This window comes from Natator depressus, chromosome 1 (genome assembly GCF_965152275.1).
Source record: "Natator depressus isolate rNatDep1 chromosome 1, rNatDep2.hap1, whole genome shotgun sequence".
NCBI classification, from domain to species: domain Eukaryota; kingdom Metazoa; phylum Chordata; order Testudines; family Cheloniidae; genus Natator; species Natator depressus.
Window position 1 is genome coordinate 265,846,544 of NC_134234.1, and position 27,835 is coordinate 265,874,378.

The window sequence follows — 27,835 nt, forward strand, 5'->3', positions numbered from 1 at the left end:
GAGAGGCCCGGCGGGACTGGGGCCGGGCTCCCAGCGGCGCTGACGTTGTCCAGCTGCCGCGGGAGGCCGCGCAGGCGGGCGCACAAGATGGCGGCGGCTGGCGGTGAGCTCGGGCGCGGCGCGGCTGAGCTTCCCCTGGCGGGATGGAAGCGGGCGGCAGGGCCGGGCTCCCAGCCCAGGTGGGTGGTGAGAGCCGGCCCCGGGACACCCGTCCCGCGTGGCGTGGCGTGGCGTGGCGTGGCGGGGGGGAGACCCCGCGCCGGGGACAAGGAGCTGGCCCGGATTTGGCGCTTCTGGAGGGACAGCGGGGAGCGAGCGTCTCCCTGCGCCGCCAGCCCCGGTGGGGGGAGCCCCTCGCCGCCTGGCTGGGCTGGGAGCCGTTTCTCGCGGGGGGGCGACCTGGCTCTGTCCACTCCCCCCAGCCCGGCCGTTGTAGGCTCGGGATAAACGCGGTGCCGGGGGAGGTGCCGGGGGACCCGCTCCCCTCCCGTGCGCTGCCGCCCCGCGCGGGGGGGAAGGATGCTGCTGCTGCCGGGAGAGCTCTGGCTTCGGGAGCCTCCCGGGACGCGGCCAAGGGCTTGTCAGTGAAACAACCCTCGCGACTTCTGCGTCTCGGCGCTGCGCTCTGCCGGGGCTGCTCCCCGGGAAGCCAACTCGTTGCCGCGGAGGCAGGCGGAGTGTGGGGTTTGGCGCAGGTTTTTGCGATGGCTGAAAAGTCAGGTTCATGGTAGCCATAAAGGTGAGGCCGACACGCTGCCGGTCTCTCTGAAATAGTCCTTCGTTTTCCCCAAGGCAAGATGCACTGCGCTCGTGTAGAAGGTCACTTCAGTTACCGAGCTTGTCTCCAAGCCTCCGCGTTTCTGGGGATAATGCATTCGTGTGAAGGGGAGCTTTGTGGAGCAAGCAGCCAAGTGCAACCTTCAGGCCTCACACTTGAATTCTTTTGTTATGCCTGAGTCACTGACATAGTTGGGGGTTGGAAACCCCTTTGCTGAGGCCCTGGATGCTGAGTCTCATTTGAGAGATTTTCAGAAGGTACCTTTGTGGGGGAGGGACCCTCCAAGAATATTGTGAGCTAGTAAATTTGCTAATGAGTCAGCCAGGAACTGCAATTAAATGCAAATAAGCAAGAAACAATACACTGGCATAAAAGGGTTCACAAAGCAAATCTGTTGTTTCTAGTGAATCCTAACGTTTTCTTTATGTTCAATCTGAACAACCAAATTAACAATCACTATGTTTCAAAAAGGTTTCTTCATTACTTACCTCACTGAGAGGAACGAGGTCACTTTTTTGATATGACAAAAGAACAGTCAGTGAAATACTGCTGCTCTTGCCTCAAGTATTGTGTGCACTAATTTGGTCTGATTGACTTTTCTTTATTATGGTAGCACCCAAAGCCCCCATCAGGACTGGGACTAGACTCTGTAGAAACATTGAGGTACTTAGAAGAATAATCACATGTATAATTGCTGCTTTTAATTTATCATTGGAACAGTCAAGTTTGTACATCTGTTCCTATTTGCTATGAAGTGTATCCAAACTGATTAGAGGCACTTCCCTCTTCTGTAAGATTGGAATAAAAACAGGTTCTTGTTCTGATTTAAACACTTTTCACCATAAAGTCGCTGTAACTGAAGTAATTTTACAACTATTTGCGATAAGTAGGCACCTTTTGCCCATATGTCTGTAATGTTCGGCAGTTCCAGTGTCGCTGACACAATAGAGAACTACACTAGAGTTTATTCAGTTGCATCACTTCTGGAAAACAGTACAAACTTCCTAGAGGCAAAAAACCTTAAGGATTAACGACTAATTGCTAAATCCAGATCTGACTGGGTGCAGAATAACTAGGATATAGGGACACCCTAACCAGTGTAATAGGTTACTTCGATGTCTATGGGGAGATGCTTCGAATAGTTTTTTTAAATGTTACTATTTTCTGTATGATTTACTAGCATAACAAAATTAAGGTTTAGGTTCCGCAAAAAGTTATGCTTGTGCATGTTTTCTGGATTTGGATAAAGTGGAAACCAGTTCAGTGAATTATGTCAATCAGTTTAGGACCCAAAGTGTTAAAGGGACACTTAAAAAATACATACAGTTCACGTCCTTATGTGCTCAGTAACAGATTATTAAAACTGATATTTTAAAATCTGTCAGTATTTTACTCTTGCATTTCACTTGGCTTAGACAAAATAAATCAATGGAGTCAGTTGTTGGTTTCACTTTCACTATGTTAGTGCTACCACGTTCAGATTTTAGTGACTGCGGGGAAGTGTTTGTTTTGTTTTTTTTTAACTTGAATTTAAAAGACTGAGTAAAGAGTGTTTTGGCCTTAAAAAGACAATTTGTAACCAAATGTAAATTTTAGACCAAATTTGACTGTCCCTTTAATTACAAACCTTTTCATCTCTCCTAGTAATAGGACTAAATAACATTTAAATAGAAATTGTTCTATAATGCAAAACTTTATTTTTATCAACGTTAAAGGCAATACTTCTGAACTTTTATTAGGGAAGAAAATCTGAGTCCTTGATACACTCACTTTTCTGCCAGTGAAACTCAGGGAAGAGAATGTTCTGTAGAGTTGAATTCTCCCACGAGTTTTAGCTAAATACTTTTTGGTTGGCTTACTGTGTTGCCATTATCTTCTCTGTTACTTTGCTCATCCTTTCTGCTCAGTTCTAAGTGCTGATGGCAAAAGGGGATAATTGGTCTCTGAAGTGCTGGTCAATTCATTAATGTTTCTTTTTCTCCATGCACAGAGAACTGAGTGGTGAGGGAGGACAACAGGGCAAGACACTAACCATAAAGAGATACTAAATAACTCGGTTTTAGGGAATTTAAACTTGTAAAGTTTAATGGCACAAGTAGGCTGCTTCATCCTCCCCACTCCAGCTGCTAGAGAAGAGAGCTGCAGGCTCTATCAGAGGTCTCTTCTGTGATTCTATTAGTCTTTCTAATCCATCTTTCCAGTTCAATATTTTTCCCTTAGGTACTTTGACTTAGTGTTTTGCCCACCCTTGACATAAGTGTCTTAAGTTATGTGACTTCCATTGTTTGTTTCTACTTAAGACTATTCTACAGTCTAATAGATACAATTATAAGGAAGTGGCTCCTGATATTGTCTTCCCATTCTTGATTTCATCCCATGTGTTATCTTAAATAATTTAAATCTTATACAAGTATTTGTTTAAAAAAAAAAAAGAAAAAAGCTTGCTTAGTGCCAAGCTATACGTACTATACAACCCTTCAAGTCTTTCCTTACAAACAAATCCACTCAGTGCACTAACACTTTTGTTTTTTAGTTCTGAGTTCCCTCAATGCTGTAGAAAAGTGTACTCTTGGCTCCTGTTTGTCTTTATGCCCCATGTGGCAATTTTAAAGCAATGTCACCTTAAGCTTTCATAGTCCCATTCTATTACTCTACATATTAAAGGCTTGATCACACAGGCCTTAGTTACCCAAGCAGTCCCTCTGAAATCAGTGTAACTACTTGTGCCCTCAATTCAGCATGTGCTTAACTTTAAGCATGAATAGTCCCATTGAAGACTATTCATGAGCTTAAAGTTAAGCACATACTGAAGTATCTTGCTCAGTTGAGGTCTGGGTAGGAGTGGCAAGTTTAAGCTCTAGTTATATAAAGTATTTTTAGTGACTGTTCAGGTGTCTAGAGGCTTGGTAGTTACATTTATAACAGCTGTGATAATAATCTGAACAACTCTATTCCTCTCTGGTCTCTATCCTGGCTTTCCAGCAGGTAGGTGAGCTAGCAGAAACCAGATAAATTTCCAGTGACATATTCTTTGAAATCAATGTTGTTCCCATGGACCATTTCGCTTTTCAAAGGAAAATGTCATTGTAGGACTTCCCAGCCAACTCTAATATTAAAAAGAAGACAAAATCACTTCCCCATTTAAGCATTGTTGTCTAACCAAAATACTGTATCCTAACCAAATTCAGCAACCCCTCATTGATCTGACCCACATCAAGGAGTCCCCAATTCCCATCAGTTCCTTCTGATTGATAAGAGATTTAGGGGCTGTGGTGTCTGGCTGCGCAGCTGAGTGTCATTCTCAGACCAGACATAGGGAAGTCTGAGCTTAAGTGTTCTTCCTCTAGCCAATGGGAACACTCCCTGCTTGTGGAGCTTTGGGAAGGAGTGTGGGTGCATGCATGGACATACAGCGTTCAGTAGTCTGTAAAAGGACCTGTGTGTAGTACTTATTTTCAAAGTATGTATAGTAATTAATTCTTGCAATATCCTTAAGTAGGTATTTTCTTTTATTATTAATATTTGACCTGCTATAACTTCATAAAAGAAATAACATAAGAATTTCATCAGTATGCAGCTTATTTTTAAAATCCCTCATATTTTCATACACATTTCCCATTGCATCAGGTGTGCACCCCATAGAAAAGAATAGTGGTGCATCTCTGATGATGTTTATAGCTTTAAGGATTAAATTCTTTGGTTTGAAAAACATAATAAAAAAATTTCTTCCAAAGAGTTTTCTTTAAATATTTAGACTTTATAATGTAGGTGTTATCAATAAGTTTACTTACATCTAAATATAAGTAATCTGATTGCCAAGCAGGCATGTTAAGTAATGAGAACAGACAGCAACTGTTACGGTTATATTTAGTTACCTAACTGCCCTGTGGCAAAATCCTGCTCTTTGGTCAATACTACAGTAATTTTATAATTAAACCAAAGAACACTAAGCTGCTATGTCTTGTAGTTCTGTGTAAAAGCTCTTTAGGTAGAAGCTCTGTAAAACAAAAACTAAATTTACTGGAAATCGTTCAGTTGCAATGTTACATATGAATGATTGCCAACATAGTGTAAGAGTATAACTGAGTGGCAGTAGTGTTGTGTGCCATTAGTTGAACTTTATTATACAATATTGACATAAAATAAGTGCAACACGCTTGGTAAATCATGCCTTTCAGACTGGAGGGAGCAGAGGAAGAGTGGGGTTAGCTATCTTTTTTTTTTTTTAAATAATTGCCCATGAAATATCTAGTCTTAGGGATATTTAACTTCTCTATACATAGATAGTATTGACTCTTAGCACTTATGGAAATTAAAATGAAAATTTATCTCAGAATTATACTTGTTACCAAAATGTGAATACTGACTTTTAATTTTTACTATCTAATTACTGAGGTTAATGGGTTATCTTGTAGCATTTTTCATTAGTTATCTCATGAGGAATTAAGGTGAACTGAACGTTTGCGTTTAATACAAAGAACTGTTTCTGATCGTAAGTCACTAAGCCCTGAGAGACAGGATGGTCAGTGGTGATGACACTAGCTGGAGACCTGGATACAATCTCCTGCTCTGCAACAAGCATCCTGTGCGACCTTGGGCAAGTCTCTGTCTCAGTTCCCCATCTGTAAATATCAGTTTAGCTTGCACCTGTAAATTTACTAATGTAAGCTAAACCAATATTTGCCAGGTGTTCATACAGAGTTACACTGGTTTAACAAAAATATGTTAACATGTTACGTTCTCAACATGCCTCAGCCTGGATGTTCAGTCTTCATGCCCATTCAGTCATGGACTTTTCTCCTAAAACTGGTAACGAAGTTGTTGATTGTGACTCTGATTGCAGAATAGTACATCAGTACTCTTTTAAAATAAACCAAGTAGTTTTATTTCCAAGGATGTATTAACTTACTTTTGACTTGCACTATATGTGAAGCTGAACTTTTTTTTTTTTTCCTCCCTTTAGTTTTCAGGTCAGAATATCATGGACAGAAAATAGTTTGGATAACGTGTTTCTCTAGTATTTCTCCAGTATTTCAGTATTAATAATGGATAAGTGTAAGCACATAGGGCGACTGCGGCTTGCCCAAGACCATTCCATCCTGAACCCTCAAAAATGGCATTGCGTGGACTGCAATACTACCGAATCTGTCTGGGCATGCCTTAGCTGTTCACATGTTGCCTGTGGAAGATACATTGAAGAGCATGCACTAAAGCACTTTCAGGAAAGTAGTCATCCAGTGGCATTGGAAGTGAATGAGCTGTATGTTTTCTGTTACCTTTGTGATGACTATGTTCTTAATGATAATGCAACTGGTGACTTAAAACTATTGCGAAGTACATTAAGTGCAATCAAGAGTCAAAACTATGACTGCACTACCCGTAGTGGCAGGACTTTGCGATCTATGGGTACAAGTGATGACTCTTACCTTTCACACGATGGTGCCCAAGCCTTGCTTCGAAATGAAGACCGCATGTTCACGGCTCTGTGGCACAGAAGGCGTGCGTTAATAGGCAAAGTGTTCAGATCATGGTTTGAGCTAACACCTAGTGGGAAAAGGATTTTGGAAGAAGAGAGGCGCCAGGAGGAGGCAGAGGAAAGAAGGGACAAAGCTAGGAAAAGAAGACAAGAGCGAAAGCGTCAGTTGAAAGTAGAGATGGAAAAAATGCCTCCAAGGAAGAGTTCTCGTTTACAAAATCAAAATAAAATATCCTCAAAAGTATCACCCTGTTTACAAAAATTACCACAAAATTTGTCCTCTCCTGCAGAGCTGAAAGTAACTTCTACCTCAGATGAAGTAAGATTGAAAAAAATTGGTGATTCTCCAATTAAGCGAAGGCCTACAGTGACTCCTGGTGTAACAGGACTGAGAAACTTGGGAAATACATGCTATATGAACTCTATTCTGCAAGTATTGAGTCATTTGCTTATTTTTCGGGAATGTTTTTTAAAGCTTGATCTGAACCAAACTCAAGAGTTGCTGGCAACAGCAGCCAATGAAAAAACAAGATCCTCTTCTAAGCACCCTCCAATTACTGGTTCTGCATTTTGTGTGAATGAGAACCAAATGAAGGTAAAAGGATCATCTTCTGTGAGACGACCCAGTTTATCATCCGGACTAAGTGGAGGGGCATCAAAAAGTAGAAATATGGAGCTTATTCAGCCCAGGGAGCCAAGCTCAAAGCACATTTCTCTGTGTCATGAGCTACATACTCTGTTCCAAGTTATGTGGTCTGGCAAGTGGGCATTGGTGTCTCCTTTTGCCATGCTCCATTCTGTGTGGAGACTAATCCCAGCCTTCCGAGGTTATGCCCAACAAGATGCTCAGGAATTCCTCTGTGAACTTTTGGATAAAGTACAGCAGGAACTGGAGACAACTGGGACCAGATACCCAGCTCTCATCCCCACTTCTCAAAGGAAACTTATCAAACAGGTTCTGAATGTGGTCAATACCATTTTTCATGGACAGCTTTTAAGTCAGGTATGTCTGATTTAAAAAAACCTCTTAATATTGACAAATCACTGAAAGGAGACTAGTCAGTGATGTACAGTACACATTTAAGGCATTAAAGAGTTGAGGGGAAAAGAGTAGAACTACTTAGTTGAGATGATGAATAGAAAGGGACATGATAGCAGTTTATAAAATGATTGATAGTACACCTCTAACCCGATATAACGTGGTCCTCGGAAGACAAAAAATCTCACCGCTTTATAGGAGAGACCACATTATATCGAACTTGCTTTGCCACCTCCCCTTCCCCCCCCCCCCCCCCCGTTCCTTGTTCCCTGACCGCCCCCGCCCCCTGACAGGCACTCACCGGCAGTGGCGGGAAGCAGAGTAACGTGGCCCCAGCCCGCTCCACTCTGCCAGCTCCCAGCCACGACACTCTGCTTCCTGCCTCCGGTGAGTGCAGGGACGTTGGGGAAAGGATGCCCCCCTGTACTAACTTGTGGGGGGAAGTGGAGTGCCACAGCTGGGAGCTGGTGGAGTGGAGCGGGCTGGGGCCAGGCTGCTCCGCTTCCGCCGCTGCTGGTGAGTGTCCCTCCAAGTCCCCTCCACGGCGATGGAAGCGGAGCGGGTTGCTCCCAGCCCCCCGCTAATCCTCCGGGCTACTCTGGGACTGCGGGGCCCCCAAAAGTGCCCCCCCATAGCTCCTGCATACCAGACCCTAGCGGGGAGCCCCTCACTGCCCTCAAGACCCTCTGCCCCTTATCCAACCCCTCAGCCCCAGCCCGGCACCCTTAACATGCTGCTCAGAGCAGCGTGTCGGAGCTTTAACGCATTGTATGCAAACCCGTGTTATATCGGGTCGTGTTATATTGGGGTAGAGGTGTATAAAGAAGATAATTTGAGAACTCCTAATTACCCTCTCAGTGAAAGGAATTGCCTGATTAAAAACTAAAAAGTAAACTTCAGTGATAGGTTGAAATACTTTTACATCATATTAAATTGTATAACCCACTCCTACAACATATTAAGGCAAGGAGTTTAATCCTCTTTTTAAATCTTAAACACTTACTATCTAGTTACTTTAGGGATATGGAATATGTAACTCATATGTAAGGACATAGGTCAGCCACTAACTGGTGGAGTTGGTAAGAAACTTCTCTGATGGGCATATTGGTTCATAACTGTCTACTATAGAGGTTTTACACTTCACTATGCAATGTCTGGTTGACCACAGGTGGAGAAAGGATACTAGACTAGATAAGCTCATGGTCTGGTCAGGTATGACAATTCCTGTGTTCATATGACAGGTGCCAACTTGGATAATTTGTCATGTTATAAGAAGTAGGTTGAACTTGATCTGGAAACTCCGTAATACAGAAGTGATTGCAAGTATGGATTCTACACACAGGAGGGGATGCTGATTTATATATAGTCCCTTCCTCCACACACACACCGCCCCCCCCCCCCAACAGTGTGAGCATAGTTACATATATGTGTGTAAGTGCTTGTACCGGTATAGCTTAATTCCCATAAGTGAAGGTAAATAAGCTACACCATTATTATGGCATCTTTATATCAGGGTTGCGCTGGTAAAACATCGGGTTTAAAAAAAAATCATACCCTTAAACAAAATAGAAATACTAATGCAGTACTAATACAAAAACTGAAGACCTGGCATTAGATCTGTTACAGGAAAACATGTTCAATGTATAATCATTTTTACTTGCAAGGTTGAGGCTTACTTTGGATTACGAACCTCCTTGCAGGTGGTATAATTTTCAGGGCTCTGCAGAGGGTAGACAGCAGCAAAATCTTAAACAGTACCACTACTGCCTTTTCCTATATAAAGGAGGCCAGTGGCAAGAGAACATTCATAGCCTCCTGCATTTGGGGAAGGGAATAGCAAAATCTTTACTGAACAGGAGGTACATATGATGAAAAATCCCATCACAATGATGTAGTTTTTATCCCGTTGGCCAGGGGGAGAAAAACTAAATGGGGCTCGAGAAAACTTGAGAATGGTGGAATCCTTTACTTCTTTGAGCATCACTACAAAATAGCTTGTTTTTATGTACCTTTGATTGAAGTCTGAACAATTCACCCTATACAAAATATATGGTTGGCAAACATGTTTGTTTATAAAAGTGTACATGGACTTTGGGTTTGTACTTCTAACACATCTCCTCCATATTATTTCCCACTTATTAAGATTCCATGTGTCCTCAGTTAGACAAGTGCCTGACAGAGTTGGCATATCTGGATTTATGAACAGTTGAGGCTGAGAACATGAAGATAATACATGAAAAAAGAGTGGTAACAAAGCATCACACACACTACTAGAGATAAGCATGTACAAAGTAATTCAGAAAATGAGTATTCCTCACCTTTTGTGTTTGTATATCTTGCCAAATCTCAACCAAAAAACTCTCAAAAACTTTCACTTATTTTGGTGTTTTATTTCAAACATCTGAGTTCAAAACCTGTTACACTAACTCATTGTGCTACCTAGCTGTCAGCCATTTAAAAAAACAAACCAAAGTGGAACAAAACAAAGGACTTTACAGGAAAGCTAGTGTACCATGGTAAATAGCCAGTTACTATTAGGCTTCTGCTCCTGAAGTGTGAGGTTACATCAGCCTTAGCACTTAGCATGTAGCTTTGTATTTTGTAGTGATTTTGTTGAATTTAATAGCAACAGAACATGTCTGGCAGCTGAGATTGCTCAGCTGTCAACTAATTTAGACTTCCTAATTTCTAGGAAATGTAACAAATTCTGTGCTGCTTGAAAGTCAACTTTTAGCTTCACCACTTTCTTTCTTGAAGCCTATATTTAATTCAATGTTTAATATTTGATAGCTCAGGAGAAGTGGGATAGACCACCTTTTGGGGATTTTAACATTTAAGTAACGAGTTCTGGGAGCTTTCAAAGCAGCTTGTCACTTTTACAGTAAAAGAAATTCTAAAATATATTGGTCTTGGTGTACTGCAAAGATATAAAGTGAGTTGTTGACCATAAACTAGCGGTTGCTATAGAGGGCATGCTGTAGAAAGCCCCTAGTAATAAGGGGACTGTGGATACAACACAGTTGATCCATCTTCAAGGAGAAAGATTGTATATTGTGTGGTGGTATGACATGAACTAGCCCTAGCATCCTTGGGCTTGGAGGCATCCTTAGATTTGAGTGGACTCACTGATTCCTGTTCCTCTTCCACATGAAACCTTCAGTACAAGTATCCTCCAGTTCCATCCCAGATGAAACCAAGTTTCTGGAGCTGACGGTGGTGTCCTCCAAGGAAAGGGACTAATTGTGAGAACTCTTTGTCTTCTGCTGTTCCGCAACCACAGAATTTGGTGGCAGAATCTAAGCTTTCCTTTTAGAAAAAACAAAAACACCTACTCTTCTGGTGTGAAAGGGTCAAAAGCAAATTGATATGTTGTGTGTAAAACCAACTGAAACAATAGCTCTAAGATATGTGAACTGAAACAGTCATCTGAATTGGGGTTTCAATTCTGAAACCTAATTATAAATCAAATTTCAAAAGTAGTCTTCCACACTAGAGAACCTTTTGATAGTGTCAGAACAGGTTTGTGAATTCTGTCATCTTAACTGAAGGAATGTGTGGAGAGGTATATTTGACTCTCTCTCAAAGCGATCTCTTATCCAAAATCAATAATTGAAACTCCATTGCTATTAATAAAATGTTAAGTCTAATTAAAAATCCCTTACCCTCTTACTTGCTCAACTTTCATTTGTGATTCTTGTTACATTTCACCAATTTACCAATGATGGTGGTCTCCCAGTCTAGGTGGGACTTTAATTTCTAATGTAAGAAACAAGCAGAAAAAAAGCCATGCTGAAACTTTTTCAGGCCTCCCTATAAGCATAAAAGGGCACAAACCTATTTTTCCCCACCATTTGCAAATCACCTTTAGAGGACATGTGACCACTTCCCACAAGAAAATGAATGTCACTAAGTATGACTGGGTGAACTGGCACATGTTACAAAACAGTTAAACAAATGTTAAGTCTGACCTAATGCTTCTAAAAGTAATTCTGAATTGTGAAACCTGATTTGATAACTGAAAGTGAAATCGGAGAAATACAGCAAGTTTAAGAATATTTGTAATAAGCACTTTTTAACTACATGAAAAATAACTATATATAAACCTGCTCCAAATGAGAAATATCAGAACCTTAAAAGAGGCTATTTTGTGAACATTCCACTGCATTTGAATTTCAGAGACCTTATGCGAAGCTTTTCACTTGACATCCTAGTACAACAAGAGGAAGATGTGTGTCCTTTGGCTCCTCTTAAAATAAAATTGTAACTGAGTGCCTTTTTTTCTTAAGCCAAATTTACCAATATTTATCATTGATTAAAAACAGTTATTTTAGAGTTTAATGAAAAACTAGTTTTAGCTACTATAACTTTGCTTCTGATATATCGTGTTTCACTTACCAAATATGGTACCAGCAGGAATTAGATCTTTAGAGGTCTCTGTATGGAAATTAATTTTTAAAAATGAGACAATTCAGTTTAGTTGTTCATGTTTATTATGGTAGTGCCTAAGGACCAACCATGAATGGGGCTCCATTGTTAGGTGCTGTACAAATAGAGAGTAGTAAACAGTCTGTGTCCCCAAAGAGTTTACAGTCTAAATAGACATGAAAGGAGTATAACATACAAGCAGAGTGAACAATGTTGAAATGTTTTAAGTACTTTGCTATGAATTTAAGGGGAGAACTTTGCAGGAGGACGGAAGGGAGGATGGCTAGCATACAGTCTTGCCTATGGAAACCAGGGTTTTATGATAGCCTGGACTGGATATGTCATTTCACAAAATAGCAGGACTTGAGATAGACAGCAAGAGTGTTTATGCTCATAATATATTAGCCTGTACTACTCCACACATTAATTTCTACGTTTTGGTGTTAGTCTCTGAGATTTTATTTAGGGGAGGGGGTGTCTACCGATTCTCAAAAAATCTCCTGTCAGTTTTCCAGGTAGGTGCATTTCTCCATTCGGTGACATTTAACTTAATCTATAAATAGTAATTGAATCACTGCTGCTTGCTACTTCTGTGGAGTTTGCTTGTTTGCTAGCAGCATGCAGCTGGGGAAGCAGACAACAATCCACCTTGCAATCTTTTTTTTTTAAAAAGTGAATTTAATGTGTGAAAGATGCAGGTGTGAGATCCCTGCAGCCAAGTTCTGAATGAACTGAACAAGTACAGCCTGGGCAGCAACACGGCAGGATTCTGTACACTGACTCATCTCTGGCAGTCAATCTGTTCCTCTTTTCTTCCTCCCATTCCCCCCAGACAAAACGTTGTAGTCCTATCAAAGATTACTCTTATTTTTATTTTTTTAATATATTTAAAGTTTGCATAGTCACCTGTGTGCTCTCATAGCATTAAACCCAACAATGAAAGTAAAGAAGAGGAGCGACCATGTTGCTGTGAAGGAGTCCAGGACATCCACCATCAAGCTCTGCCCTTCTTCTCATCTGTTGCACAGAGCAGGGGAAAATGAATCTTTGATCCTGGAATCAACTTTTCCCACAGCAGTGTGCTAGCAGCTTGCTTTCCTCTACCATAGCTAGATTTAATGGTATTCTTGAGGTGGCTGCCTGTCAGAATAAGTCTGTAACCACCATGCTGCTTTTCTAAGGGGCTGCCCTATCCCTCTTGAATCTAGTGGTTGAATCTGGCGATCTCATGTGAGTACATTCTACACATTAAAATTCACTTACATGGAAAAGGATTGCAAGGCCAATTGTCTGCTTTCCACAAGCAAATTCCTCAGACATAGCAAGCAGCCTTTGATTCAGTTGCCACTCGAGATGTCATCTCTGCAGACAGGCCTTTATCTCCTCATATGTAGTTGAGTGGCTTTTTTTCCCCTAGCCATTCATACATAACTAATTGTACGTAATTTTCAAGATATGATTGAATGTTCAGGGTGGAGCCGGTGCAACAGGAACTCCCAGACTGGGTAACAGGGAAACATTCTCACATGCTCACTTTGCCTGACATTCACTAAACTGTAATCTCACTTACCAATCTGCTGTCGGCTATCCATGTATGTAAATTAATGTAAACAAAACTGTAACAAACATATCCTACAATACAACTTTGTTTATTTTTCCTTACTATATTCTAGTTTTATGTTTTAAAAGTCAAAACTCTTAATAGTGCAATAAAACATGACACAGTCCTGCCACTAACCAAACCCTTACCTGGAGTAAAATCTCATCCTCTTTGCTATCATGCATACTCATCACATACATTATAAAATTGTACTGTTTCTCTCAAAATACGCAGATATACTGCTGATCTATATCAGAAAGAGGTAAATATACTTGTCAGATCTTACTCTATTTCTTCAGTTTTTAAACTCCCCCACAGTGATTAACTTCGTTACAACAACCTTGCATATAATTCTGTTGGTCCCAGGATATGAGAGAGACAAGGTGGGTGAGGTAATATCTTTTATTGGACTAACTTCTGTTGTCGAGAGACAAGCTTTCGAGCGTACACAGAGCTGAAAAGACGAGCCTGGGAGCTTAAATTGATAACTTTGTTAGACATTAAAAATCATGGACTGAATAGACACTGGATTTATGGCTTATTGCAACAATCTGTAACCCACCAACAGCCCTTTTCACCCCCCCCTCCCCTGTCTTCCCCCAGGAGTGTGTGGGGTGTGTTAAGGGGCCATTTCACCTTGAATGGTCCCTTGAAATATGTGTTAACTACTTATGCTAAACAACCTGTTCACATTTTGTATTTACAAGTGACACTTGGGTTAGTTTTCCAGACCTGAAGAGCTGTGTGAGCTCCAATAGAAGTTGGTCCAGTAAAAGATGATATTACCTCACCCACCTTGTCTCCCTAACTTAATTATATACTCTTCAGTAAACTACATGCTTCTGAAAAACTCACTAGCTGTGCATTTGTGCCATATATTCACACTCTAACATATGAAACCTACACAGCAGAAAAAAAAATGAATGTTGTCATGGGTATATGGTGGGGCTATGTTAACTCCACAGTCAAGGCTCTGATCCTACAAACTGATCTGTATAATGACAGGTTTCAGAGTAGCAGCCGTGTTAGTCTGTATCCGTAAAAAGAAAAGGAGTACTTGTGGCATCTTAGAGACTAACAAATTTATCTGAGCACAAGCTTTCGTGAGCTACAGCTCACTTCATCGGATGCATTCAGTGGAAAATACAGTGGGGAGATTTATATACATAGAGAACACGAAACAATGGGTGTTATCATACACACTGTAACCAGAGTGATCACTTAAGGTGAGCTGTTACCGGGGAGGGGGGAACCCTTTTGTAGTGATAATCAAGGTGGGCCATTTCCAGCAGTTGACAAGAACGTCTGAGGAACAGTGGGAGGTGGGGGGGAGGGAATAAACATGGGGAAATAGTTTTACTTTGTGTTATGACCCATCCACTCCCAGTCTTTATTCAAGCCTAAGTTAATTGTATCCAGTTTGCAAATTAATTCCAATTCAGCAGTCTCTCGTTGGAGTTGGGTTTTGCAGTTTTTTTTGTTGAAGAATTGCAACTTTTAGGTCTGTAATCGAGTGACCAAAGAGATTGAAGTGTTCTCCAATTGGTTTATGAATATTATAATTCTTGACGTCTGATTTGTGTCCATTTATTCTTTTACGTAGAGACTGTCCAGTTTGACCAAAGTACATGGCTGAGGGGCATTGCTGGCACATGATGGCATATATCACATTGGTAGATGTGCAGGTGAACGAGCCTCTGATAGTGTGGCTGATGTGATTAGGCCCTATGATAGTGTCCCCTGAATAGATATGTGGACACAGTTGGCAATGGGCTTTGTTGCAAGGATAGGTTCCTGGGTTAGTGGTTCTGTTGTGGGGTGTGTGGTTGCTGGTGAGTATTTGCTTCAGGTTGGGGGGCTGTCTGTAGGCAAGGACTGGCCTGTCTCCCAAGATCTGTGAGAGTGATGGGTCATTCTTCAGGATAGGTTGTAGATCCCTGATGATGCGTTGGCGAGGTTTTAGTTGGGGGCTGAAGGTGACGGCTAGTGGCGTTCTGTTATTTTCTTTGTTAGGCCTGTCCTGTAGTAGGTGACTTCTGGGAACTCTTCTGGCTCTATCAATCTGTTTCTTCACTTCCGCAGGTGGGTATTTTATAAGTGGACCCTTATGCTTATGAGGTGTCCTATTGAAGTCAGTGGGGCTCTGCGTCAGTGCAGGAGCCATCCTGCACAGATCAGATTCAGTCAATTGTTTATATGAAGAGCCTGTGGAATGAAGAACTGTTTACATACAAGGACCTTGAATAGAAAGGTTTCTACACAGAAACTCACAGAAAAACCTGTACCTCTGCTGCTTCCTAGCAAGAGGGAGGGGATAAAACGCATCCAGGTTGCTTCAGTTGAGCTGTGCTTCTGCTGGGTCAGGATTGGTACTAGAACAACAGTAGGGTAGAACAACAACATTGTCCTCTGCAGAACAGCTTGAAACTGGGCACAGACAGACAGGAAAACATGCTGAATTTAAAACTTCAGAACTTGACACAATTGCTTGCATTCTTATTCTTATTTGTGCATCTCATCCAGAGCCCACAACTCTATCTTGTGCATTCATTTTCAGTAAATCCTTCAAGTAATACATCAATTAAATAAGCATTTAATCCAACAAACACCTGTTTGTACAGCAGAAGTTTATTAGTCTATATGCTGTAATTATGCTCAAAGACAAAAATAATCACCTAAACTTTGGCCAGGTCTAGACTCTGATTCCTTTTTAATTCTGAATTACTGATAGTTTATGGCTTTAGACCAGGGGTTCTCACAACAAAATTTTTGGTCACCTCAGGGTGCGGCCACTCTGACAAATTTTCCTAAAATAATTTAAGAAAAACAAACAAATATGCACATATACGTGTCCAAAGCATTGTAATTCATTTACGTAGGGGTTTTTTTGCAGACTCAATAATAAAAATAATGGACAGTTGTATTTTGGTGCCCCCAGTCCCTACTGTCTCCCCTGGCCCTCCATCATCCTCCCGGGCTCGCCATCACCCTCCTGGGCCCTGCTGCTTCTCCCACCCCCATTGCTCCCTTCCGTAGCCTTGCACTCCAGGCTTAACTCACCCTGCTCCTTGTCTCTTGACCACAGTGCCTGGCAAGGCCAGCCCTGCTGCACTAGGCTGAAACCCAGAGCTGGATCCCTGTGGGGGTGGAAGGGAGGCTGAAGCCCACCACTGTAGCTTCTGGCTCAACCAGGGGAGGGTGGCTGAAGTCTGCCCCTAGAGTCCCATGGGTGGTGGGGGGAGGAGTGCTGAAGGCTGCCTCCCCAGAGCCCCTTGGCACTGTAGGGAGGGACTGCTGCTTTGCCCCCTCCCCCATCTCTGCCCGGGAGGCTGTCATGGTTGCAGAACAATTCCTTGGTGGCTGCATTTGAGAAGTGCTGCTTTACACATTGCCAGACTTTGGCATTTATGAAGTGTACAGCTGAATGAGCTCCAACCAGAGTAACTTAAAATGTAAATTTCCTCTCCACAAAGAAAAGAAAAATTTCTTTTCTTAGAACAAAATGGTTATGGGTATTTTTTGGAAATTAAAGCTGTTGGCAGCCTTCTATGCTCTACGCTATGCACTAAAAAAAAAAAATCAAATACACGCATGTGAGCTGGCTAACACGTAGATCAGCCACTTATTACTGGATACTAGCACATGTTTTGTATTTGCTCTAAAGAATGCCACTCATGAAATAGCTGATTTCAGGAGGAATGGCAGAGTTTCAAGTTATAGTGCCCTTTAATATGCATTTTTGGTTTAGTATTTTAAAACCCATTTTCCCTAAGAAAAAATAAGTTTGAAAAAATGCAGCACTGCAGCGAAGATTAAGCTTATGCTGAACTATGTGAAAGGAGGTACTGAACAAAAATGGTCCCCAACACAGTAGAGATCGCTATTACTGATACCTTCTGACAAACCTTTTTCAGGGTTTTGTTTTTTTTTTATTTACCTTTAGTAGCATGCAGTGGTGGTTAAGTTGTGACTGTTCAATTGTGAGCAAATGATCTCCTATAAAAGAGGTGGGCAAACTATGGCCCACGGGCCACGTCTGGCCCATGGTACCGACCTTCCCGGCTGATGAGCTCCCAGCTGGGGAGGCTATCCCCTGTCCCCCCTCTTCTTACACCCACCCAGGCTTTCCAATAAGCTTGTCCTGCTGCAGAGCGGCACAGTAAGGGGGCGGGAGTAGGGGGGGTTGGATAAGGGGCAGGAGGTCCCGGAGGGTAGTCAGGGGGCGGTTGGATGGGGTGGAGGTTCGGGGAGGGCGGTCAGGAGACAGGGAGCAGGGGGGTTGGAAAGGGGTGGGGTCCTGGGGGGACAGGGATGGGGGTCCCAGGAAGACAAGGAGTGGGGGTGGGGGTTGGATGTGTCGGGGGGCCTGTGGGGGTGTGGATAGGGGTTGGGGCAGTCAGGGGACAGGGAGCAGGGGGGTTGGATGGGGGTGGGGTCCCGGGGGGGGGCGGTTAGGGGCAGGGGGTCCTGGGAGGACACAAGGAGCGGGGGGGTTGGATGGGTCGGGAGTTCTGAGGGGGGCAGGGAGAGGGCCGGGGCCAGGCTGTTTGTCGAGTCACAGCTTTCCCTACCCAGCCCTCCATACCGTTTTGCAACCCCAGTGTGGCCCTCGGGCCAAAAAGTTTGCCCACCCCTGTCCTATTGAATTCTGCTGGAAGACTTATTTTGAAAAATTAATTTTAATATTTGCCCTTTTTCATACACGATGAGGCTGTGTTGTCTTCTGAGATGAAGATAGCAAGGCAAAAACAACACAAGAGAGGAAGAGTGGGAATTGCAACCTGCATTAGAGGCGAAATGACCCCTGTAGGGCTGCAAATGGTTGTTTTATCAGATTCAAAGGGTCAGGTACTAGTAGAGCACATTGGGAAAGATTGTGAGCCGAGCTGTCATGAAAAAAAGGAGCTTTTGGGGACATGGGCTGAATTTCCACATTTCTGAAGGTCGGTGATGTATGACACAGCCTGAGATTTCTAGAACTGCAGCATAGAGTGCTGTTTGAGCATTTATGTCTGATATCTTGTTGATATAATAAATATTCAACTCCCTCCGTTGTTTCTGTGACTGACGTTTTTCACCATATTTTCATGTTAGCTATAGCTTATGGAAATAACCAAATAGGAAGAATGTATTTATGTGGATAATAAATAATTGAACCAATCAACCACTGTTTTGGCTTTTAGTTATACTTTCAGTTACAGACATCAACATGTTTTCAAGTGTATGGAGTTTTTTTAAATAAATGTATCTGTTATAAGAACTCAAGGTGGCAACATGTAAATTGCATGTCACTGGAGCAAAATATTATGTTTTGAGTCTGTAAATATACATTTACAGAACAGATTATGTTTGAATTCCATAAGCTCCATAATTTGGGGAAGATGTTAACCATTATATCACAATAGGGTTGTGTCCTGTACTGGAAGTTGTCGAAGCTATCCATCTGGGTCCACCTAACAATCAGGATCTACTCCATTGATTTCTCCAAAATATTTGGCCTCCCCAAAACGATGACAGGTTTAGAGCTGACATAGTTAGTAATTTCTGAATATTTATAAATATTGAGAGTTTTTCCCAGGTGTTTATTAGTCTGATTATTTGGAAGGCTCTTACATATTAAGTGTAAATATTCCTGTAAGTGGGTTACTTGTACTTTAACCATGTGGAAAACCAAGAGGTACGAATACCTCTTGGTAAAACTAGAAAATGTGGAAGATTTCTTTCCAAATGTGCCTTTTTGGCCTTTATTGAGGGTGTGAAACAAACCTATTAGTTGGCCTTTTTTTGGTGTTAGAGTGTCGCTGAATTATATCTCTGTTATATTCCACATGCAGTCTTGCTACTGCTTCAGGCCCAGATCCTCCAGCTGGTCCACAGGGAATCCACTTGCATATACTGCGTATGGAAGGATTATAGAGAAGGATTCTGATGCTGCATGATGTAGTACCTCTCCAAATGCAGCTGACCTTGGCATAGGCTTTTCTGACTGCATTGCAAGTGTATCTGAAATTTGTCTGTTATAATATTCTAGTTCTTTAAAAAAATTCTACAGCTTTTTAGGAACCTTCCTTTCCATTAAATATCTTTCAAGTGAACTATATTTTCCTTGATGCCTTATCTTCCATTTTTCCAGGCAAATTCTCATTTCAGTTTACCATATTTTTATTATTGCTAATCTATTTTAGTGGCTGTCCTTTTTCCTTTAGTGTGACAGGTGGCTGTACTTACTGAAAGAAAAAAATTTTTTTTACCTGTTAAATTGAAGAAGCATGTCTACCAATCCAGGCCTTCCCTGCAAGACTTCCAAAATAAGAAGAATGTGATTTAAAAAAACCTAATATTTTCCTTTCAATAAAACTATATATTACTATATAAATCATGTTAGTTATTGCTTTGTAAGTATTTGTTCTAGAAAGAAATCTCAGGGACTGTTCTTCCTTCTCTTGAGCAATCCCAGACAGATCATTTTGAAACTACTTCTAGTTCACAGAAGAGAAAGATATCAAACACCTTAGTGTAATACAGTGGTGGACATGCTGCTTCAGAGAAAATGAGCTAACAGGTAATTTTTTTCTTTCTAGTTAAAATATTTCTTCTACTGTATACATTTGCATCTGTGATCCGAATTCACATACTGTTCTCAGAGCTACATTAAGGGAGACGTGTAGAGAAGCAGGTTTTTGGATGTTAGAAACTAACTTAATATTTTGCTTAACAGGTTACATGTCTTGCGTGTGACAATAAATCAAATACTATAGAATCCTTCTGGGATCTGTCGCTGGAATTTCCTGAGAGGTATCATTGCAATGGGAAGGAGATGGCTTCTCAGTATCCATGCCTGCTGACAGAAATGTTGGCCAAGTTTACAGAGACGGAAGCTTTAGAAGGAAAGATATATGCGTGTGATCAGTGCAACAGTGAGTAAAGGCAGTATGTACTCATGCATATGTTCTCCACATAAAATATAAATTAATATAGGCATTAAAAGCATAAGAAAAGGAAAACAGCAGTTAAAAGGAAAGCAGGACAGATTTTAAAAGCATCTGTCATATAAGTAAACATAAGACTTTTACATAAGACTGTTTAATTGTGAAAGGAAATAGTATAGAAAAATCACTCTTCTGATTCAGTGCATCAAAAGTAGGCTTGAAAGTGGGTTTAAGAGCTCAGATTAGGTCTTCAGGCCAACTACTGTTGTTTTTCATTAGAAGGTGGTCTCCAAGAAGAGATGAAAGAAACCTGTTGAAATAAGTCTGACACTATTAAATTAACAGACTGTCTGCACTTGGTCCTGATGAAAATAGCTGAACTGCTGTATATATTTTCCAACATTCAGTTGAATAATCCAGATGTGTACCAAAAAAGAGGCATTTTGCATGCCCAGTAAGCATAAAATAATCCTTGCCAAATGGATTCCAAAAAGCTTTCTTATTAAACTGACGATATATTAATAAAAAGAAAAGGAGTACTTGTGGCACCTTAGAGACTAAGAAATTTATTTGAGTCTCTAAGGGGCCACATGTACTCCTTTTCTTTTTGTGAATACAGACTAACACGACTGCTACTCTGAAACCTGTCGCTATATTAATATATTCAGTAGCCTTTGTTACATTATCTAAATACTCTAAACCATGGGATCAATAAATCTTAAAATGAAACATAAGGATATTTGACAACGAATTTTCGAAGCTGTATTCAAGAGGTTTTTTTTGTGTGTGTGTGTGTGTTAGTGGTAGGTTTTTTAAATTTAGCACTTATTTCATTGTGTGTGTTTGGTCACAGCAAAACGCAGGAAATTTTCTTCCAAACCAGTTATACTTACAGAAGCCCAGAAACAGCTTATGGTGTGTCGACTACCTCAAGTGCTGAGACTACACCTTAAACGGTTCAGGTAAGCAGTGCTATAAGCAATTTAGAAATGTTGCAAACTCTCTTTGAATAGTATATTCCTCCTTGTTCCCGTAGTCACTAATCCTCTGGGCTCATTCAGTGGGTGAACTAAATCAGTTTTTGAGAAATCCCTCTAAATTATCTTCCTCGAGAATGCCCTTAAACTCAATAGTATAAGGAAGAAAAATTTCTGGAAACCCATTTCTTCTTGGTAAATAAAATAGTTAGAATGCATATCACAGGCAGAGAAGTGAGATTTTTATTCCTGCTACTTCCCAATAACAAAAAGTCAGGAGAATTAAAAACCTATCCTGAATCTTGAACACTTAACCAGTTTGAGACAAGAGAATCAATTTTCTCTATTTGAAAAAGAGACTTTTGTGGATACTTTTCTGTACACTGTACACAGAAAGGTATCTGTCACATGAAGTATCTCGAGAAAACAGAAACCTACAGTTCATTGTTTTGAGTTGTGGACTGAAACTGGTACCATGCGACTTTACTAAACGTTGAGAGATCATAGTAACAAACTTTATTTAAAATAGATGATAGCGTTATTCACTAGTGCACAGTCTAAGGTTTGCATGCAACCCACCAGGGTGATTGTATAACCTGCAGCTTCACTGACATTCTTTAAAAACCCTTATCTAAATCTGGTAACGTGTGCTAACATGAGCAGCCAGGGAGAAGAGATAGCATCTGTATGTGGTCTTAGTCCAGCCAGGGGGACAGAGTGACTCCTGAATGAGGAGAGAAATGAAAGTGTGAACCAGCCTCTGTGGTGATCTGTTTTCACTTTTAATGTACAGAGTCAAATCTGTAATAAGTCTCTGCAGCTTCTGCATCATTCTTGTGATTTTAAATATTTTTTGATAATTATACCCACTGTCTTTCAGCTTGGGTGACTAGTGAGCACAGGAGAGCAGGCAAATGTGAGGAGGAATATTTTGGAGGCTGAGAGCAGCAGATAGTGTAGGTGAAAAGCCATATGTGAAGGATTTTTCCCTATGAATGTTGAAATGAAGGGGTAGTGAAAGAGGAGATTAGTTAAGGGGGAGCTTTTGAGGGATATAAATTAGCATATACATTTAGTACAAAAGCACTAGCAGGTGAGATGGTTTAGTAGCTCAGAATTCTAACTATGCAGAATTTATATGTGCATAGACTCACTGAAATTACCTATTAAACTACCTTCAGAAAACACAAATTAACTGAATAATATTCACATTTTCTTTAAATGTTGATATTTCTCCAGGTGGTCGGGACGCAATCATCGTGAGAAGATTGGAGTACATGTTAGCTTTGATCAGATATTAAATATGGAGCCTTATTGCTGCCGGGAGTCCCTGAAGTGCCTCTTACCTGATTGCTTTATCTATGACTTGTCTGCTGTGATTATGCATCATGGGAAGGGATTTGGTTCAGGGCACTACACTGCCTACTGCTATAATTCAGAAGGAGGTATGGACAAGCAATTTAAATCAGAAATGTTTTGTTTTGTTTTCAGAAGCTACACTTCTGGTTCCTTAGTTGAATCAATGTAGCCACAACAGGATCCTTACTTTCTTAAAATAAAATGGACCAAGATTTTACTAACCAGACCTACCAGTACCAAAAGAATTATAATGATATAGGTGGTCAATAAAATTAAAGCTAATTGTTTCAACTTATGAGAGAATTTTTTTCATGAAGATTAGACAAATATAATCAGGTGGTATATACAGCAGAAACATTTCTTATAAAGTATGTGATAGACAATTGTTTCTCTGTAAAACTAAGTGCTTATTCTTCACCCAAAATGAAAAGATAAAATTAGTGAATTTTTGTGTTTTTAACAAATGGTAGCAGACACGTGTCACCTGTAAAGTACAAGTATCTTACATAAATATTTTGGTTATTTTACAATGGTCTGTTACTTACTTCATTCTAGGATTCTGGGCACACTGCAATGATTCCATACTCAACATGTGCACTATGGAAGAAGTATGCAAGGCTCAAGCCTACATCTTGTTTTACAGCCAGCGAGTTACTCAGGCAAACAAACACTGTAGAATATCATTTCCTAGCTCACCATCTGAAAACCAGCAGCGTACTGAATTTGTTGACTGTTCAAGTGAAAACAGTAGTAGCTAATCCAAAGCCAATTTACTGTGTACAGTAAAAGTTGACTTGTCAACTTTTATGCGTATTTTTAAAGAGAAAATGCAAGTACAAATTGTATTTTTTTACTTGTGAATCAATGTACATTGTTTATACACTTTTGTATTAGCTAAAGTAAGCACTCTTAAGTGTTAGTATAAATTTATATGAATGGTAGGTAACTTTCAAAGTACCTAGAATTGCTTTACAACTTTTTTTAAAAAAAATTTCCCTTTGAATTTTTAACTCTTACCTCAGGCTGTTTTTCAGCTGTTTTTATATTTTGATAATCTGATTTGGTTTAGAAAAAAATACTCTCGATGGACAGCTGATGTCTGTATAATTTTTGTTAACTTTCTACATGTGTACATTTTTATAGTATAATTTTATAGCATCTATTGATTCTTACTGTCTCTGGGAATCAGTCTTATTCTTCACAGAATATGAAGGTGCACTAACAAAGAGAGCCTCTATTAAATGTCAAGTAATAAACTTTTCTTCATTGGGGTAGGGATTTTTTTTCCTGGATGTCCTTCAAGTGATGGATAAGCTAGGCTCAGATCTACAAAACTGTACTGAACGCTGAAGATGCCCATGTTTCAGCCTCTGAACATGCACATGGGTGTGTCCATCTGCTGCCTAAGCCCCAGAGCAATTCACAAACTAAGAATGAGAGGCATTTGGCTGCCTAAATCGCATAGTCAGAGGCCACCTACCAGATTCAAAAATGGGGAAGGAGGAGACAGGTGGTAGTGCCCACCTTAAACTTGTAACCTGGAGTTAGAGCACTTGTGAGAGACCTGAGGAGGAGAAGAAAGGATGTGAACAGAGAGTTTCCTATCTTCCAGGTGACTTCTAACCACTGAGCTGTGGAATTATGTGAGGGATCTGCTCCCTCCTTCCCTCCTATTATTTTTCCACTAGGTGTAAATAAGGAAGGAATGATTGGAGGAGAGGGACTGGACCCCCAGTCTCCCAGCTCAGTACCCGAACCCCTGGTCTACAGACTCATTCCCATTCTCATTGGCTGATCCATCCAATGAGGATAAATATTGGCAGAGAGGGGGGAATTGAACTTGGGTTGCTCACATCCCAGACAAATGCCCTAACCACCTAAAACTTTAAGGTAGTTACCCCCAGCAGCAACCATTTTGTGTGGAGTGAGGCAGGTACCTAACTCATTTCCCTCAAAAAGTTGCTTAGGTTCCTAAGTCAGCTGCCTCCAGGCAGCAGGTTCCCCTTTGTGGCTTGCAAAGCAGTGCCTATCTCTAAGAGGAGCGGGGCTTAGTATACACCCATCTGGGCAGCAGCTCCCTACCTACCATGCTGGCTTTTGAGGATCTGTGTTATGGTTTTCTAGGTATCTAACCCTTAGGCACTGTAATGCTCAGCATTGCAACAGCCAAGTGCCTTTTTGACTCCCACCTGTAGTCACTGTTTTTCCCCAGTTGTGCCTATGGAGCTATACAGAAAGGAAAAAAAATTATAGTGTTTTATTTGTGAAATGTCCAGAGGAAAACAATAGCATATGTGCTTAGTTACATGTCTGTATTAGGGATAGAAAAATGTAATAGAGCACAAACAGGGGCTAGGAGATAAAACATGAAGGTTACCTATTTTACATGCACCTTTTTACAACTGTGATGCTACTCTTGGGGAAATTCCTTAACTACCAAAAAGATTTCTCTTGCCAAACTGGAAAAAGTGAGCCTAGTTCCTTAGAAAGGCAGCATTCCTTCAGTAATCTCTAGCACACATGAATAAAGCACCATAGTTAGCTGAGCAAAACACGTTGCATAAAACACAACTGGAGACTATTTAAATTTGGATGTGTTGTAGGAGCCACACCTGCCATACTTACTCCTCCTTTATTTCTAAACTAGTATTAACAGAGACTTCACCTCTTCCTCATTGCCTAAAAAACTGAATATTTCCCCACCAATTGTAGCTAATGCCAAAATTGTAATGATGAGTTTAAGTTGGTGTGAAGTGTTTTTTTTCCCCCATAAAAACCTATGCAAATTACCTCAGCTCTTGGAAAATTATACCTCAATAAAACATTGCGTGGACTAACATTTTTTACTAGGGTTAGTTCCTTATCTCCTTGATTGATATAACATGTTGCTATTATAAAATAGTTCTTTATGTTGGAAAACCATACAAAACATGTAGAGTGTTACTCTTTATTAGAATATCTTGAGTATGAATCTATAGATTAGACCTTGGTGCAATATTTCATATTTTTTCATTCTATAATCCCCTCTCTGGAAACAGTTAACTGCTCACAAGTTTTACACTGATTTTTAGGGGATACAGCTGATGCTTTTAATGTAAGAGTTTTATATTGCTATCTACCACTGTAGTAACTGAGCATCTTCCACATAAAACTGATCATGTCATGGAGTCTTTGGTTCTCTTGTCTTGGGGTGTTGAGCTCTCACCTGTATTTGAGAGCTCTGGCTTTTAGATATTTCCTCTAAATATGAGAGGCAGTTTAGAGTTGGGGAATGGTCAAGACCTGTGGCTATCTACCTATACACCAGATTCTCTGCCTGTTATGGTGCAAACAGAATGGCAGTTTAGTGCTTCATAGGTTTTAGGGTTATTTTGGGAGGATCCCAGCAAGCAAGAATCTCTCCTCCCCTTTTTATGGGAGGGGAGCCACAGTCTCAGGGCTCTGTGCCACCTGTCAACCTCCCCTCTGTGCTCCACCCCGCTCCACCCCCCCCCATAAAATGAGGACAGAGTAGGCCAAAGGGCTCTTAGCTTTTTTGCTTGCTCTATTTTTAAAACAACCTTAAAGGGAACTCTGCCACAACTGTTCTCAATATTTTGCCAGAAGAAAAGCCTCAATGGAGTCTACACAAATGAGCCCCTAATAGAGAGACTTCAGTCTGTGCAGGTTAGTCTTCTCCAGCTATTGGGGCTCAAAATTCTCCAGGGTTAAGTCCCCAGTCCACCTCAGCCCTTCAGGTTCATTAGTGGGTAATCCAGTGATTTTCATTCTTTCCAACTCTCCCTTCCAAAAGGAAAACTCAGGCCTCTTTAGGGATTTTCCTTTGCAGTTCTTCCCCAATTATGTGTCAGGCTTCCCCTCCCCTATCCCAGAGTGCTGATAACAGCTTCAAAAGAAAACACCAACCAAGAAAACCCAACCTAAAAGGCAAGAGAAAAAAAACCAGAGCTAGTGATATAGGATAGGAGAGGGGTTCCACACAGTGCTTATGACTTCTGCTTAGTTTCTCCCTAAAGGATGAGGAACTCTTGCTTTTGGATCACAATACAACCCAATCAAAGTAGCAGATGTTCTTTCCCCAGGGAGGAAAGTTGTGTCCATGACTGAAATCCAGCCCAAGGAAGAGGATGAGTAATCTAAAGTCAAGGATAACAATTAAACAAACATACAGAATTTGCCACTTCATTTTTTAACAGTTTGTCTCCTTTCATCCTAAATACTATGGAGCCTGAAAGAATCTGAATCCTTCAATTCCATGGCAACAACTTGGGCAGAAGAGACATATAGCCACACAGGAAGTCTGTAAAGCTGCCACCTGCTCATTCATCAACAACTTTGTAAATCAGTACAGGCATGACCTTCAATTCTCAACAGTAACATCCTTTTGCAAAATGATATTCCAAGTACTCCCAAAATAGACTACTACTAGTTTTAGGGGAGGGAGAACCCTTACTGCTCAGTACATCTCAACCACGGTGTGCTGAGCGAGGCTTTAGGATCCAGAATGGAAATTTTTTCTTTCCTAATGGCCGTTCAGGGACAGACTTTTGCAGTGATCAACTCCCCTGAAAAAATGTTTCAGTCTTTTTGGTTTTCTATATAAAGCGAAGGGAGGTAGTCACATAACAAGTGCCATGTAAGTGCTGGGCTACACAGATTTATGTATACAGTTAAAGCTAACTAAAGTTACTTGCAGAAGCTTTTTAGTTATTTTAATAAGAATTTAGTATTACAGTACTAATTGGGAGGTATTCATCTTGGGTGTGGCCAAGCCCCAGAACTGTTTGGATAAGTCTGAACTGCCTCCTATATTCGTGGGGAGACAAGTGTAAAGAGCTGGTCTACTCACTGATTCAGCTACAGTGTAATCTTAGAAACTGATTCTAGAAATTACTTTTGCACACAATATCAACTTGAAAATCTGTTCTTTTCTGAATGACTGGAGCCTTGCAGAATTGTCAAATGTGCCAGCACTGTACAAAATCTACTTGGTTACCTTTTACCTTGAATCTTAAGGCTGGTGGTTTGTCATGGCAAAAAGTCATAATTTTAGCTGCAAAAATCCTAAAAAAAAAAAAAAAAAAAAAAAAAAAAAAATCACAGCACACTTTTTCAAGTGAATGAAGTGTTTTTACTTTTAAAAATGTACTGAAACATTTCAATTTATAAAACAAACAAAAAAGTGCCTCAAATTCATGTAGGAATAATCCATAATAGAATACTGAAGAAAAGTCTTATAAAAGCGGCATCAC

At 40.7% G+C, this 27,835-nt stretch overlaps 1 protein-coding gene across 2 annotated transcripts; it reads left to right on the top strand.

Moving 5' to 3' along the window:
• USP44 (ubiquitin specific peptidase 44) lies at window positions 1-25,405 on the top strand. 2 transcript variants are annotated; one of them, XM_074941878.1, is made up of 6 exons: window positions 1-103; window positions 5,742-7,257; window positions 20,037-20,235; window positions 21,101-21,209; window positions 22,464-22,669; window positions 23,139-25,405. In XM_074941878.1, the coding sequence occupies exons 2-6, from the start codon at window positions 5,824-5,826 to the stop codon at window positions 23,339-23,341; spliced, it is 2,151 nt and encodes a 716-aa protein (XP_074797979.1). In that variant the 5' UTR covers window positions 1-103; window positions 5,742-5,823; the 3' UTR covers window positions 23,342-25,405. The 2 variants fall into 2 exon arrangements, with proteins under 2 accessions (XP_074797979.1, XP_074797980.1); XM_074941879.1 differs by having other exon boundaries at window positions 71-179.
• Window positions 25,406-27,835: the final 2,430 nt, after the last annotated feature.